Source organism: Lathamus discolor, chromosome 5, assembly GCF_037157495.1.
Source record: "Lathamus discolor isolate bLatDis1 chromosome 5, bLatDis1.hap1, whole genome shotgun sequence".
In the NCBI taxonomy this organism is placed as follows: Eukaryota; Metazoa; Chordata; class Aves; order Psittaciformes; family Psittacidae; genus Lathamus; species Lathamus discolor.
Window position 1 is genome coordinate 58,865,035 of NC_088888.1, and position 15,773 is coordinate 58,880,807.

Here is a 15,773-nt window from a genome sequence, read left to right on the forward strand (position 1 = left end):
GTTTTTTTATTATTATTTTTTTTCTCCTTAGGGTGTAAAAAAATTTAGTTTTAGCTGCTTTGGTTTTGAGTCTGATTTCACACCCACCTCATACGAAATATAAGTGATTTTCTTTGTTACTTGTTTCTTCATCTAGCCTGTTCAGTTACTATTCTGCTTCAGGAAGGTGGTCAGATAAGTAATTAGTAATTATAATGCCCTTCATAATTGGCAAAAGATGTTCAAGAGAGAAGGTGTTTCATTCCAGTGATGACATCTTAGATTACAACTGTTTCAACTTGAAGTCAAAATGAAGATGGTGACCCTGCACTTGATTCCCTACTCATAAAAGATCAATTATGCAAACGGTCAGGCTTTTCATGTACCTTTGTGTTCCGGGTTCAGCTGAACCCAGGACACTTTGTAGTCCTCCAGTGCACAAAGGACTAGAAAATTGCCCTAAATGGTTAGTGGGGGATTTTTTCTTTTCCAATCCTCTTGCCATGTCTGAGTTTTCAGTTATTGCTCAGAGAACAAGAAGTAGGAAAAGCAGCAGTGATAAAAAGATAAAAATGAGCTGCAGGTGAAGAGGCTGATGGCAGGGATTTCTGAATCCACTGCAGGTTAGAGAATTCCCAGGGTATTGCTCACAGGATAAGAAAAGCACTTCCTTCCCTATTTTCCCTTCCTTGCCAGATCATTTCAATGTACGGTTTGCCTATACCCCTCCAAATTGTGTTTTTCCCTCCAGCTTAGAGGTAGGAAGTCTAGAGAAGGATAGCTGACAGACAGCTCTTTCAGGGTAAGCTGTCATGGATGCATTTGTACTTGTGTACAAGTGTTATACTCGGGTGACTGACAACTCAGGACCTAGAGTTGTGAGAGAGGTGTTTCATTGTCTGGTTCCCCTGAAGGGATCTTAGGTCAGTTTGTTTGCTCATTAGCAAACACCCTATGAATGCTTCACTAGTTTTGATTCTCATTTCCCAGATACATGTCTGCCATTTAGAGAATTGCACGGCAGCTGAAGACATCACTCCTCTTTATGTGACATCCCCTAGGAAGGTTATAGCTGATCCCTATAATGGGTAAGTGTCCTCCTTTGCGCACATGGTGTCGAAGGTGCTATAAAGCTTCTCTCTAATTTTCTTCACTTCACTTGTCATCTGGGTTCCTGTTTCTGACTTTTGCCTTACCAAAACAGTGCGATTGGCAACAAACAACAGACTAAGAAAGAACTGGAAAAAGAGTGACAACATGCAGCATTGTTTTCTTCATGTTCTTCCCTATGGTGTTAGCAGAGGAGATAAAGTATTTCCAAAGCAGAAATTAGGTTTTCAGACATTCGGTGCTTTTACGATCATGGAGCTCTATGCATTTTAAATGTCCATGTTTAACACTTGAGGTATTATGGAAGTATATTCTTCAATAATCTGTCAGCCAAATCCCCAGAAGGTAAAATGAGATGTGCTTAATTCTCCCAGGATGTATATTAATAGCACCAAAACCATTTTCCTATTGTCTGCATAAAGACAGGCACATCTCTGAGCTGTTAAAATATTTGTGACTCATCTACAGGGTTCTTGCACTGTAGTTATTTGGGTCTATTTTGCTCTATGGCCAGCTATATTTTCTGTCTCCTGGAGGATGGCATATACAGAGCAAACCTTCAACTCTTTCCTGGCACTGCCTCCACAGCTTCACCAGTAGTGAAATACAGTGCTCTGAGAGACTTCATGATCAACTTCCAATCTAAGAGACTTATTTTCTTCAACAAAACAGAACAGGCCTTTGTGTCAGGTTTTCTTGATGGTTCAGAATTTCACACACTGCGATCACACGTGCCACTTCATGATGTGGAGAGCTTTGTTTATGAGGATAGCACATTTACTGTCACAGATGGCTGGGCAGTTTTCCATGAAGAGGTCTCTCCACTGGGGAGTTCTAGCTTCAATGAGTACATTGTGGATTGCAATTTGGCATATCCAGAGTACTTTGGCTTTGGCAACTTGGTTTTCTATGGGGCATCAACTCAGCCTTTTCCATTACCAACTCCTCCTCGGCTCGTCACGGCGTTGTTTGGACTGGACCAAGCTGTGATCTGCTGGAGACCACCTGAACACACTATTGGAACCAGTAAGTTCAGTTGTTTCTTCCTGAATGTCCACTCCTTTCCTTTCCAGAGGAATAACTTCCTGGTTTTCTTTTTCCTGATGCTGGCCTTTGGTGACTTCAATAGCTGATCCTGTTGGAAGATGTGGCATTACCTCAGTTTGAAAAATTTAACCCAAAATTTGCCAGCAAAATAGATAAATTGACTGGCTAAATTAATACAAGTTTATATCAGTAACTCATTTGTCATCTGCAAGATTAATTAAGCAAGACTTTAGTATGGTATGGTGTAGCAGAAATGGTTGCTGATATCACACAGAAAATACATGCAGAGAGGTAATGATTTCTGATCAGTGACTGTGCTAAGGTCTCTGCCCTCTGTGCATGTGTTTTTAATCAGCAGAAAATGACCTGGTTGAGGAAAATTTCGGTTCTTCCAACTTCATTCTTCATGGGGGATTGAGCCACAATTCTTGGTTTGTCCCAGAGCTAGAGGATGCAAATTTTCAATTTTTAATTTTTAATTTCCTAATTACCCTGATGCTGGAATTTTTGAAATGAGCCTCCAATATACAGTTTCCTCAAATAACGCGTATCATCTGTTACAGCCATCTACTCTATAGTAACATGATTGCTTGGATCTCACAGGTCTGTCTGCTTGGCAGAATTGGACCTATGATGTGAAAGTGTCATCTCAGCATCCATCTGAGAAGGAATGGGTTTTCTCAAACATTAGAGACACCAGGTTTACAGTGAAGGAGCTGGCCACCTTCACGGCATATGAAGTGTCAGTCAGAGCTGTATCTCCTGCTGGTGAAGGGCCATGGTCAGAGACATTTAGAGGCACAACTTTAGAAGAAGGTGAGAATTGCTTTGCCGGCTAGGAGAAATGAAGAACGACTTATGTATATAGCTTTCCACTTGGTGAGGCCCCAACTTTGGGCAAAGACTGCAAAATAAGGGGCACAAAAAGAATTGTCTTAGAAACATCAAAGAATACAGGATAAGTAAATTTTCTTTTAGTTGAAGTAGTAAGATTCTCAAACTACGTTAATGGTATTATGTATTTATTATTACTACTTATTTACCTTTCTCTAATGCAAATATGCTACCAAACACATTATTTTGTACACTATCAGATGAACAGGTATTATAGGTGTTATTCCTTTCCTGTGCTCTGTAAAGCACTTCCTATGACGAAGTGATTTGAGCAGTGCCTTAAGGGTTAATAACAGTTTAGGGGAAAGTGCAGGCTTACTAAAGGCTAAAAATCCTTGATTTGCGCATGGATAACAGGGGAAATGGATGTGTGCACAATGTCTGAGATTTGTAGATCTTTGGAATGTGTTTTGAAACCTAGTTTCCCCATAATAACCTCTGTCTGAGGGGAAAATAGATTTCAGTTTATGTCATTGGTCTGGCACTTTAGATTAAGGGGGTGACTCTTGCCTGACTTCAGTAAGGCCAGGTACAAGCCCACAGTGGTTTTTAAGCATCTAACAAGGTTCCAAATTGCTTTATTGTTCTGAACCTAAACTCGCCATGAATCTCTGGTTTTCTCAAATTCAGATATTTTCATGCCTTTCTTTTTTATCCATCATTCCTTAGGGTAGGTGCAGTTTTAGCTATGCTTCTGCAACTTTCCAGAAACTAAAACACCTGCTATTGAAATACAAATATTACACAACCATTGCTTGTTATTGTGCACAACTGCAGTTTTCTTTCTTTACCAGCTGAAGAAGAACCATATATGTTGACAGTGGGGGCTGATGGGCTCTGGAAGCAGCGGTTGGATAGCTATGGGCCAGGAGAACTCCTCTATCCTCATATAAGAAATATTTCAGGTAAACACTAAGCAAACAGCATGCTGCTGCAAAAGACATGTCAGCACTTATTAGCTCTCCATAAATTTCATCAGCAGTACTGAAAGACAGGAGCTTTCGTTGCAGCACTCTAGACTTGAACGCAGTGCAATAAAGCAGCTTCACTAAGCCATCCTTTTTTCTACTTTATGGATCAAATTAATTCTTAATGAATGCCTACTGACATCACCACAGTTACAGCAAAGCTAAAATCAACTCTTTGAACTAAATATTTCCACCTCCAGCACCCTAATATATGTCATAAATTTATAATCATCAGGGCTACATATGTACTGTGTATGTTTTTATAATAAACATTCTATTCCTATAATTCCATAATACATTGTATTCCTATAAGGAAGTATCTATCTGCATGTTAACTGAGTCTAACTGTCCATTTTTGTATATTTTTTTAAAAATGAAGAGCCTGGCTACTTTTTTTTTTTTTTTTTTTTTTTTAATATGGGTTTTTATTTATGTGTTTGTGAGATGCTTAATATCTTCCCTTTCTTCTTCAAGACCTCGACTGGTACAATGACACTCTTTATTGGATTAATTCCATGGGGGAAGTTCAGACCTGGTCACTGAATAAAAGAGAGGCTACCACTAGGAATACTTACATATCTGACATCAGAAATGCCAGGATGTTGGCCTTTGATTGGTTAGGTCAATGCTTGTACTGGGCTGGCAAAGCAAATACGGTAGGTATAATTGCACTTCAGAAAAGGGAAAAAAACATAATGTCAACAAGAAAGACTGTAAATCAGTATTTGGGAAGATAATACCTACTCCTTGCAACTTGAGATGCATTTGGACCTTTTGCTATTATCGTGTAGAGGACAAGGAGATCTTTCTTCCCTTGAGTGAATTTCCCAGGCTTGCACAAAAGTTTGTGGCAACATGTTCGCTAATATTTACTAAAGCAGGACGCTGAATTCCAGGTCCAAAACAGGCAAATCAAACATGCTATTAACAGCTTTGTTGGATTCAGCATTGTAAAAATAAGTGAAGATGGTGAAAATGGAGGCTGCCAAGTTGATCTGAGTTAAGAAGTAGATGGACTTTATTTTAATCAAATTTGACATGATTTGTTTACACAGAGATTTTCAAGATAGGCCTCTGTACTGTAATATTTTGCAGATCTCTGCAGATAAAAAAATAATTACAATTGCACTTTGTACACTTTCATATCAGGAACACTGACGTGAATTATTTAAAGGTATCTGACTTCAAAATTGCAGTGCTAATTTATGCAGTGCTGTCAAATTATGCCTTTCATTTCTTGTAAGTGCAAAGTCAGAAGCTGTTTTAAAAACTGGAGCTAGGAGGCCAGATTTCACCCTGCCTTGCACCCTCATTTACACTTGTGAATAGTGAATATAAAGTGGGTGAGAAACTCTTGTCAGACAGAAGGCTGCCAAAACTGGGAAAGCCAAGAGGAAGAGATATTTCAGCTTTTTCTTTTGTTACTTTCTGGCAAACATTAACTAATAATTTTGCCTTATTCTTCATACTTATACTTTAAAAGCCTAAACCTTTTGCATTCAAAGCCTAAGGCTTGCATAAGCTGATAAACCGCTGTGGAAAAGTCATGTATGTATACTCAATTGATCATGGCTGATAATTCAGGTGTAATGTTAAAAGTAATTTGTTTCTCCCTAGATCTACAGAAAATCACTGCTCAGAGGCCATACGGATATTGTGGCTCATGTTGTGTTTCTAGTGAAGGATCTAGTAGTGGATTCAGTAAATGGCTATTTATACTGGGCCACAATGTATTCAGTGGAGAGTGCAAGATTGAATGGAGAGGAATATCTTATGTTACAAGAGCAGCTACAGTTTTCTGGTAAACAGGTGACTATTTTTATTGGCTTTTTTTTTCCTTTTACTTTCTTTTTTTGGAGCTGGGGTGGGACACGACACGATGTATTTTAGTGGTTTGATCTCTTGAATACAGTCCATGTTCACTTTGTCAAAATCAGCGTGTTATGACCAGAAGAAGAATATGCCTCTTTTGCAATAATGTTATATCATTTTGAGAACAGTGTAAGAATTAAATCATGTAATAGCTGCGCTAAAAATTTCTAGATTCTAAAGTCAGACCCTTGCAACGAAACGTGACATTAAAGATGCCCTTATTGTTGTAAGGCTGCTCCTTCCCATATGTGAAAAGTACTTGCTCTTCCCAAATGACTGAAGTCTAATGGTCAGTTCTGGCTTTTCCATCAGAATATGGAGCCAGAGTTCCATAGCATCCTGCCTCCTTTCATATGTTTCTCAGCTTGTGGGTCCTGGCAGGGTCAGTTTTGAGGCTAGACACTTGCCAGGGACACTGGAGTTGCACTTCAGGCTGTAGAGGTGCTGCTGCAGAGACAGACTTTGCTTGTGCAGATGAGAGAAGGGGGACAGCAGCTGCTGCCATACTTGTGCTCAGTGCAGCTGGCCCTGCCATAGTCTGTCGCAGCTTGTTGTTGCTGCTGATGCAGCACTGGTGGGGATGTCAAATCTGCCACAGACAGTTCCCATTCTGCCTGGTCCTGTGCACCATGTAGTGGCAGCAACAGTGCTTTGGGGCTCTTGAGACTCTCCATCAACAACTCACTCTTAACCTTTTCTTCCCCATCTTCTCTACTTCTTTAGCCCAAGTTAGACACAGGCCTGGCCCCCAGCTTGGCCCCTTTTTCTTTGCTGTGTGCTGCTGGGGAGCTCCAGGAGGCTGAGAAGAGTCTGCTGCAAAGCAGAGCAGCTCCTCAGGGAGAAGGGAAGGGGGCTTCTTGCAGAAGCAAGTAAAGAGTGGGGATGGTATAGGGGGAGAAAAGCTATGGGAGGTTGTTGTTTTAGCTGTATTAAGGTGGATAATGGGTCCTATGCAAAGACAGGCTGTAGAGGAGAAATAGAGATGCCATGCCTAGCTATAGCTCACCAAATCCCATGCAATATGTGGAAGCCCATTAACTCTTCTTCCCTACTTGGAGAGTTTTTGATGTGCCCCGAGGTCATCACAGACAGGCTCTGAGTCTCTGCTGACCTCTCCCATGCTTTTATTCTCCATTCCCCCCTCTCTGATGTCCTATGAAGCTCTTAAGACCTTGGTTCACTGCTGGGTCCTCAGGGATCATTGTTGCCTTCCCCAGTCCTATCCTGCCTTGGCCACTATGTGGAATTTGCCATGCTAAAGATTTGTCCTCATTCTTGCTAGGTGGGATTCAGTGTGACCTGTGCAGTGAAGGAATTTGAGACTGGATATTCACCTCATGAAAAGAATTGCCAGGGTCTCAGCAGCCACATATGTGTCCTTCCTTTCTTTCCTTTCTTTCCCTTTTTCCCTATCCTTCCTTTTCTTCCTTTCCTTCTCTTCTTCCCCTGCCCTGCCTCCCTCCTTTCTCACTCTCCTCCTTGTGTATCTGGGAGAAAAGTGATGGATGACCCAATTCCCTGGCAAGAGAACTCCTTACTAAGACAGCAGGGACTGAAGGGCTGTGGGAGTCTGTGTGATTGAGACTGCAGACCCAGCGAAACTTTGAACCATTTCCAGGCTGTGCCCAGAAGAGGTCATGCTGAGGGACCGTCCCATCTATTACACTGCTTTAACTCCATGGAGTCTCTCTCAGAAAAAAGCTGAATGCTCCTCAGCTCAAACCACAGTCTGTGTGGGGTTTTATCCTCTCTTCCAAGCATTGGAGCAAAGCATAGTTTGACTGCCACAGAAGAGGTCAACTCAGATTTATTATCGGCTGCACCAGATTTCTTTAAAACACAGCTCTTGCTAAAGAAGCCTTTGTTTTTATTCAGTCTGTTGTCCAATTTATGCTCCCATCTTACCTGAAGCCTGGTTCTTTAAAGTTTAAAAAAGGCTTTAAAGGTCTGTTTCTTGTCTACCTTTGTATCATTCCCAAGAATATTTCAGTCTCCTTTTCCAAAGGAAAAGAGGCTGATGTTTCTCTGATTATAAAAAGAGCCAAGCCTGCTTTAGTCTCTGGAAGGCAATTAACATTTGGAAAGGTCAGCTTGTATTACAGGTCTCTGTTACATTCATGAGGGTTTGGGAAGGAGAAGGAAAGCTGGGTCTGGTGTAGCACCTGCTATACTTGCAGACCTAAATGCGAAAGAACTGAAGAATATTTGTCACATGTAGAGAGAAAAGTCTGTGCTGCAAAGGGTCACTGTATCTTCCAGTACAAGCCTCACACCTTTCTTCAGAAGCTGGCTGGTGTGGATTGTCTTCATGGGAAGATAGATGCCGTCCAAGCTCAACGGCACGTTTACACTTATCATGTATCTTCTGTGTGATCTGTTGCAAATGAATGACAATCTGAGTTTTATTCTAAGCAGCAAATGTCCCCTTCCTTGCCCTTCTCTTTTGATTCTCTACCTGTTTCTCTGAATCGCCTCATGCTAACCTCAGATTTCTTGTTCTTGTTCTCAAGAACCTTGGCAGTAATAAAACTGCTTGTCTGCTCCTGTCATTTTCTTTTTTTTTCTGCACCTTTCTCTATGTCAGTGATACCAGCCTTCAACCATCCACTTATTCACACCTCCTACAAGCAAACATCTCCTGCTTCTCTGATGCCCCTAATCTATGCACTGACTTCCTGAACTCAGCCTCCTGCTGTGAAGCATACAGGAAAAAAGCCAAGTAAAAATGTCTTGATTGAGAAATGACCAGTTATAGCAGGCAGGTGTTTTTTATTAAAATAAAACACAAAATAAACCCATTAAACAAAAAAGGGCAGTTTAACATTATTTTAAGGTGGAATTATCAAACTGGTCATTATCGCCCCATATAAAGATGCAAATATATGTTTGCACAAGTACTAACATGTATCTTCCTTGCTCAGTGGAGCCCTTTATTCCTAAAAGAGCATCTCTTACTTCAATACTAAATCACAGATGTAATAGTTAATTGTTATTAGCTAACAGTTAGAGCATGTTCTCTACATAACTGGTTCTTACTGGTATTTTCTAGATGTTTTTCTATTAGGGAATTGCTGTTCACCTGGTCAGTACGAGATCTTCTGCAGGATATAGCTGTATCTCCTTTTAGCTTGAAATCCAAGTGATAGCGACCAAAAAGACTACTATAGGAAATGGCAGGTTTACTAAAAAAATAAAATACATAAATGCAGAGCTTTGAAAGTCTAATTTTTTTGTCAGGAACTAGATCCTTTTATGTCAATTATTTTATTTTCCAATCCGTTTTTTTAGCTTAGCTGGTGCATATTGGAATAGCTTGACTGCTTTTGGCAGAGCTACTCTGAATTTTTCCAGCTTAGGATGTATCACAGGATTTCCAAAGCACTTAGTAAATCACTTACACTATACAATAAGAGTGGGACAAAAGTAATTTATAGGGGAGCAGCAAAGTGTGTTATTTGCAGGAGGGGCCATGGCCCTCTAGGTATGGTCTCTTAATATTTCTAGTCAAGGAGTATTTCAAGTAGCTAAATTTATGTTGCAACTTATGATATTAAGATACATTGCATGATCACAACTATATATCATGTCCAGAGGCTAACACTTCATGAAATGGAAAATGTTTGTCAATTTTTCAAGCATTACAGAAGGGAGGTGTTAAATTGCTGCCTAACTCCTGAAAATGAATAGTACAAATATTTCTTTGCCTTTTATTAATGGGGATACAGGGATCAGGAGAAAGAAGATGGGATGTCTATGGGAAAATGTAATAGTCACAGAAAAAAAAAAAAAAGTGGAGCAAGGAAAGAAGACCTAAACTTTAAAAAAAGCAAGGTAGATTCAGGAAGATGTAATTTGGTGTTGGGAGGGAAAATAGGTAAATGGGATAAAAAATAACATGGTTGACTAAATATGCACACAGGCACATGCATACTGCGAGATATTTTTAACAGTAAAACCTACAGGAGCAATCATTTAAACCTTGATTTTCTGACATATAATGTCAACAGAAATATGCCGAGAATGTGATTACATAAGGACCAACAGACAACTAAGTGATATGCATTTGCTTTCCTGTCATCATCTTCTGCAGTTTATTAATGAAGAGCTAAAAAAAAAAAAAAAAAAGGCTGCTCCACTTACATCCATAATGGAAATTTAAGCTTATAATAGAATAGCCACAACTAGTGTTTGAATAAGAGGTTTGAGACCTGCTGGAAACCATGTTCAAGGAAACCCTTAACAACTTGTAAACTGTGCTAATGACATGACATAGACTGCACTTGCTAACATTTAGCACACTAATTGTTGGAAGCAAATTCTTTGCTATTCACAGAACAGATTATTAGATATTGATTTCTATTATTGCTGCATATGGTATTGAATCTGTTGTTTACTGCAAAAGCAAGAAAACCCTATTTTGGATATTAGATCCTGTTAAAAATAAACAGAAAGCCTTGCACCATGCTACTCATGATGCCATCTAGACAACAGTTATGCCTAATGGCTTTTACCTCAAAACTGAAGATGTGTTCAAGTTGTCATTCGAACTTTCTGTTTTCTTAGGTGGTTGGTTTAACTTTGGATCTCACCTATGATTTTCTTTACTGGCTTGTGCAAGATAGCCTATGCCTAAACCTATACAGAGTTTCTCTTTGCAAAGAAGGGTAAGTGAATGCATGGCATGTGTTTGTATTTTCTAGGTTTTGTGATACTCTAAAAACAAATTTTGCCCAGTGCTGGGTACACTAGTTACTAATTTAACAATTTAACAGCTAGCCCATGGCAAACTACATGTTGCGATGATTGTTAACAGTTTTACAGTGAGAGAAACGTAGTATGGAAACTCAACTGAACTGGGGTCATGCTCTCGAATTTTTAGACTTAGCTTTAGGAAATAATCACCATTTACTGTCTATTTAGTCTTAGCATTACAACTCCTGACAGTTTTCAAGTGCCTAGAGCTGTAACTTGTTCATCTTGCACAGAGCTTACAACTTGAATTGACACCACTTTCTCACCTGAGCAATCAGTGCTCAGCAGGCTTTCCTTTTGATCACCCTGAGCATGAAATGGCTGCATTATTCCTGAAAGACAAAGTTTAAAAAACAAAACAAAGCCAAACGATGTTTATGGGTCAGCTTGAATACATATTAAGACCTTGAAGAAAATAGTGAATTTGTTCTCTAAGTGCCAAGTGCATGATGATCTCATGAAACTGTATTTTTACTCCTTTTCATTTGGAGCTATTTTTTTTTTTTTCCCAAGCATCAGATTAAACTCATTAAACTTAATTGAACAGCACCTGTATTTACTTGTGCTCATAATGTTGCAGGCTGGCTTTGTGAGGAATCAGATGAATTTTGTGACTGATGTTAGACTTGTTATGATTAATGGTAAACATTTAAAGAATCAAAATATGTTGATTAGTCTTAGCCAGAACATGCAGCTCCATTGTGAAACAATTGGCAGCCATAAATCATTGTCCCTGGCATGCCAGAATAGAGACACTAGAAGTAATCCATCCTAATTGACCTGATTGTGTGTTTGGATAGCATGTGTCTAAGCTGAAAGATGTTTCTCAGATGGCAAAATGATGCCTCTTACAACGTATTTAGTTGCTTAGCAAGATAATAAATTGGGACAAAAAAGAGGCCTGTAAATTTTGATGTAGAAGTAACAAGACAGAATAAATCACCACTGATCACCACAATGGAGGAAAAGGTTAAGAATTTAATAAATAGTAGAATTTCACTGAGGAAACTAGCAAGGTCAAATTAATCTGGGGACCTGCTTTAATGAAGTAAAATGAACCTCATGCTGTGAAGTAGACTGCACTGTTTCAGTGAAATTGCTGAAAGAAGGTGGGTTGATTTTTCAAAATACTCAATTTTTTACATCCATGCGTCAGAATACTAAGCCATTTCATAACCGCTTTCTAATGAAATCAAGGGAATGAAGGCTTTTTGCAGGTGTTCCTGCCATGTGCCATTCTGAAAAGTGTTCTTCTTTAGAGAACTTAAAGAAAACTTTTTGAATTGTTTTTCTGCCTCCTACGTGACAAGAGTTTTACTGATGAGAAATGTTCTGATGTGTCAAACATTGCATAAATCTTGTTCTCTCTACATGTGTGTTTTCAGTTTGCTAGTTTCATATATGTTTTCGCAGTTGTGGTAATGCCATCATCACAGAATTTGCGGCATGGAGTACTTCAGACATATCTCAAGGTGCTCTGGAATACTACAGTGGTCGTCTGTTCTGGATTAATAGTCTTCATTTCATTACAACTCAGGAAGTAAATCAGAGCCTTAGCATTCCCTTCTCACAGCCAGCAGAGTTTGCAGACTTTACCCTTGTTCACACATCACTTAAACCCTTGCCAGGTATGTTATTTTCTTTATCTAAACCCCTCAATAAATGTATTCACTGTCAGCCCGTGATTCTTCATTCTTGAAATTCTTCAGTCATTTGACAAAAGCTAAGCACAACAGCAACTTACTAATAAATATATCAGGCTATACTTGGATAATGTGCAATTATAGAAGTTTATGGGTATGGCTAGAAAGAATACATGGTGCTGTTATTCATTGTTTCTATTTAATGAATGATAGCTTACAGGATTTTCCATGGTACTTTAAGTCAGGTTTGAAAAGGTTACCTATTGCTCACATTTTTTAGATTATTATTATTTCTTCCTCTCTTCATGGGCAGGAAGTTTTTCTTTTACACCAAAAGTGATTCCAGATTCAGTGCCAGAGTCTTCATTCATGATTAAAGGAAATTATTCAAGTTTCCACATCATTTGGAGTCCCACAAATGTGGAATGGGGAACTGTCTTTTACTGCGTGGGATCAAAAGCTCTACAAGTAAGGAAATTCATCCTATATATTATTAATAAGGAGGGATTCCTCCTTATTTTCTACATGTATTACTGCATCTACTTGCCGATGTATCTATTTTTAAACAGAAATAGTTTGTTTCTTCTCCAACATTTGCAAATCGGTCAAACAACCAAACTAAACTGTAAGTATAAAGCAAGCTGTCCTGTTTCTCTGTCACTAAGGCCAGCACAGGAGGAACACTGGCTTAGCAGTAGCTCTGGGCTAGCTACTGGGGTGTGAAATGCCAGGCGAGGAGCTCCCAGTGCTCAAAGATGTGTGAGAAAACCTTTCACAGTAACTCGGTGACAGAAGCGTCCTCAGAGCTGCCGGTGGGACAGCCTTTGCCTGAATGTGAAATCTAGCCTTCATCCACACTTAATTTTAGCACATTTGGCAAGCTTTACTTTAAGTTCAAAAGGCAGATTACTAGCAGATTGCTACGCATCGCTACAGTGCCACAGGAGTTGGTGAAACAACAGTCACACAGAGGAAGAGAAGCTCTGTCTTGATTTAGTTGGCCAGCTTGGTGAGGGGAATTTTAGAAAACTTAAAGCTTTTCTGAGATGGAAAAAAAAAAAAATTGTTTTATTTTATGCTGTTTTGTTTCATTCACAGTCTTTGAAGAGTGAATGGTGCCTCCATCCCCATAACCTGACAGTGCCATCCTACCGAGTTGATCGGCTGGAACCATTTACACTCTTTGATTTTATTGTCACTCCATACACACACTGGGGCAAGGCACCAGCAACATCTGTGTCCCTTCGAGCCCCTGAAGGAGGTACTAGAATTTTAAATCGCATTCCTCATTTATTATGGGTACTGGGACCAGGTCTATGTCAGCAAGTGAAACCTGGAGAGGAATGAGCAGCTTTTAGGACTAGTCAGCTGCAGGCAAAGTTGCAAGCACATGTTCCTGAGTATCTTTGTTAATTATCTATTGCACACATAAATGCACACAATTGCTGTAACAGAATTTGGAACAGAAAGCACATGACAATATATCTACCACGTGCTTATGACTATGAGCAAGAAAGAGAAATTAAGATCCATTACAACGGCCATCAAAGGCTGCAAGTACTTATTAAATTTTTAATAAATGTTATGCACTTTTAACTTCAGTGAGCAAAAAGTTCTCATGCAGGTCAAAGTTAAGTCAGCTAAAATATAGTGTTGATTGACTGGAGCACTGAGAAAGCTTATGAGCTGCAGTAGATTTTAAAGTCGGTAGGGGGGATAAAGTGTATGCTGTGAAAATTCTTGCAGCTCCATTGTTACCTACAGGACTTGGATAAATAGACATCTCCAATCTGAGTGCAGGAATGCATTTATCTCTGTTTATGCAGCTCTTTTTTTGCTAAGCAAGTTAAATCAGATGCCTACACACCAATGAAAATCAGAAAGGAATTACCATGAAGATATAGATATTTTTATAATAATAATACACACCTCACTGATTGCTATCTTTCTCGGTCAGCATTAAGGTTGCAAAGCTCAGGCTCAAAACTAAAAGAGCTCATTATGAGGTAGAGTTTGTGTTTTAATAGGAGTACTTTGCTCTGTGTTTTTTATATTTTTATATTTTTTTTTTAATTTTTTGTATAGTTCCTTCAGCCCCTACAAACCCTAGGATATATGTGTTACAAAATAACCTACAGGAAAGTGGTGACACGGTCCCTGTGGAGTTCAGGTGGGACAGACCTGAAAAGGAAAACGGAGTATTATTGCAGTTCAGGGTTTACTATCAACTCTTGAGTCAGAGTGACGCTGCTAACACTTTCACAGAGTGGAACGTGAGCGACATTGAACCCACCCTGACGCTCTTTTCCCTTGTGGATGTGCTTCCCAGCCTTACAGTAAGGTTTCAGGTATGAAGATTTACTCAGCTTACCTCATGCTAGATGGTAGATGTTATCAGTGCAGCCTGATGTGTTTGCCTAGGAGATGTCACTGGGCTTGGGGCAAGAACTTGTGGTTTCTGCTTGTGGAACTGCTGATTCACTGACTCACCCTTGGATACCCAGCTTAACCTTTTTCAGGATTGTATTATTCACTCAGTAAGGTGGAAAACAATGCTCCAGCATTATACAGGTTTGGTGAAGCCCAAAAGAAACTTTCCTAGAGGTCTCCTAGAGCCATCTCTGAAAGCTGCAAGTGAAACAAGATTTGACTGACCTGGTGGAGGGTGACATGCCATTAAAACAGAGCCAGAGATCAAAAGAAGTTCCACTCCTGGAAAAATACAAGGACTCACAAGTCTGATATTAAAAAGAGATTTCCATATTAAAATTTGACAAGACAACATGTTTTTATTGTGACAAGATGTTTGGAACACACAGAAAGTGTGCTCGAAAGATAAGTTAAAAGCATGAAGTCATGTAATAGACCAGGTACTGATGGAGGAGAACACCATCTGCAATATCAACCAACAGTAGGAATTGCTGCAGCCTGGGGAAGGAGACAAGATTGTCTGGTGTCCTTCAAGATCTAATTGATGACAGATGAAGCATGGATTGTCACATTCTCGGCCACTGCTTAAAATTCTCTTCATACCCATGAACCAGCTCTGAATGTGCCTTTGAAATCATCAGCAAGGCCTTAGGTCAAATAGAGCACGTGCATATATGTCCCTAGCTGAGCAGCCAGGGGATCTGGTTCCATTTCTGTCATTGACTGTCTTTTCAGGCTCTTGAATGCAATCATTTAAGCTGCTACTTAACATGTGTGTAACAATTTTCTGTCCCACAGGTGCAAGCCTTCACCTCTGTGGGTCCAGGACCTATGTCTGATATAGCAGAGAGGAATTCATCAGGTATGGATGACTTGGATGCTATCTCATTGTGTGTAACTGCTGGGAAAATCAATGCTACAGGAGTTTGGTATATAACTAGCCTGACACTGTGTGTAACATTTGTTCCACCCTACAGTAGACACCACAGAGGGAATAGTTACAGCTTCTGACATGAAATGATTAACACATTTCTTATAATCAGATTAAATTTCAAGCCTTTCCTCAAAACTATGCTAA

General features: G+C 39.5%; 1 protein-coding gene across 3 annotated transcripts in view; it reads left to right on the top strand.

Moving 5' to 3' along the window:
• ROS1 (ROS proto-oncogene 1, receptor tyrosine kinase) overlaps positions 1 to 15,773 on the top strand; it is a 71,803-nt gene that overhangs the window by 14,574 nt on the left and 41,456 nt on the right. For all 3 annotated transcript variants that reach the window (XM_065681010.1, XM_065681013.1, XM_065681014.1), the window contains exons 12-23: positions 970 to 1,067; positions 1,604 to 2,115; positions 2,740 to 2,952; positions 3,825 to 3,935; positions 4,473 to 4,654; positions 5,616 to 5,807; positions 10,434 to 10,534; positions 12,036 to 12,250; positions 12,579 to 12,733; positions 13,364 to 13,526; positions 14,351 to 14,613; positions 15,494 to 15,557. In XM_065681010.1, the coding sequence (XP_065537082.1) occupies positions 970 to 1,067; positions 1,604 to 2,115; positions 2,740 to 2,952; positions 3,825 to 3,935; positions 4,473 to 4,654; positions 5,616 to 5,807; positions 10,434 to 10,534; positions 12,036 to 12,250; positions 12,579 to 12,733; positions 13,364 to 13,526; positions 14,351 to 14,613; positions 15,494 to 15,557 (2,269 nt within the window). The remainder of the gene's footprint in view (positions 1 to 969; positions 1,068 to 1,603; positions 2,116 to 2,739; positions 2,953 to 3,824; positions 3,936 to 4,472; positions 4,655 to 5,615; positions 5,808 to 10,433; positions 10,535 to 12,035; positions 12,251 to 12,578; positions 12,734 to 13,363; positions 13,527 to 14,350; positions 14,614 to 15,493; positions 15,558 to 15,773) is intronic.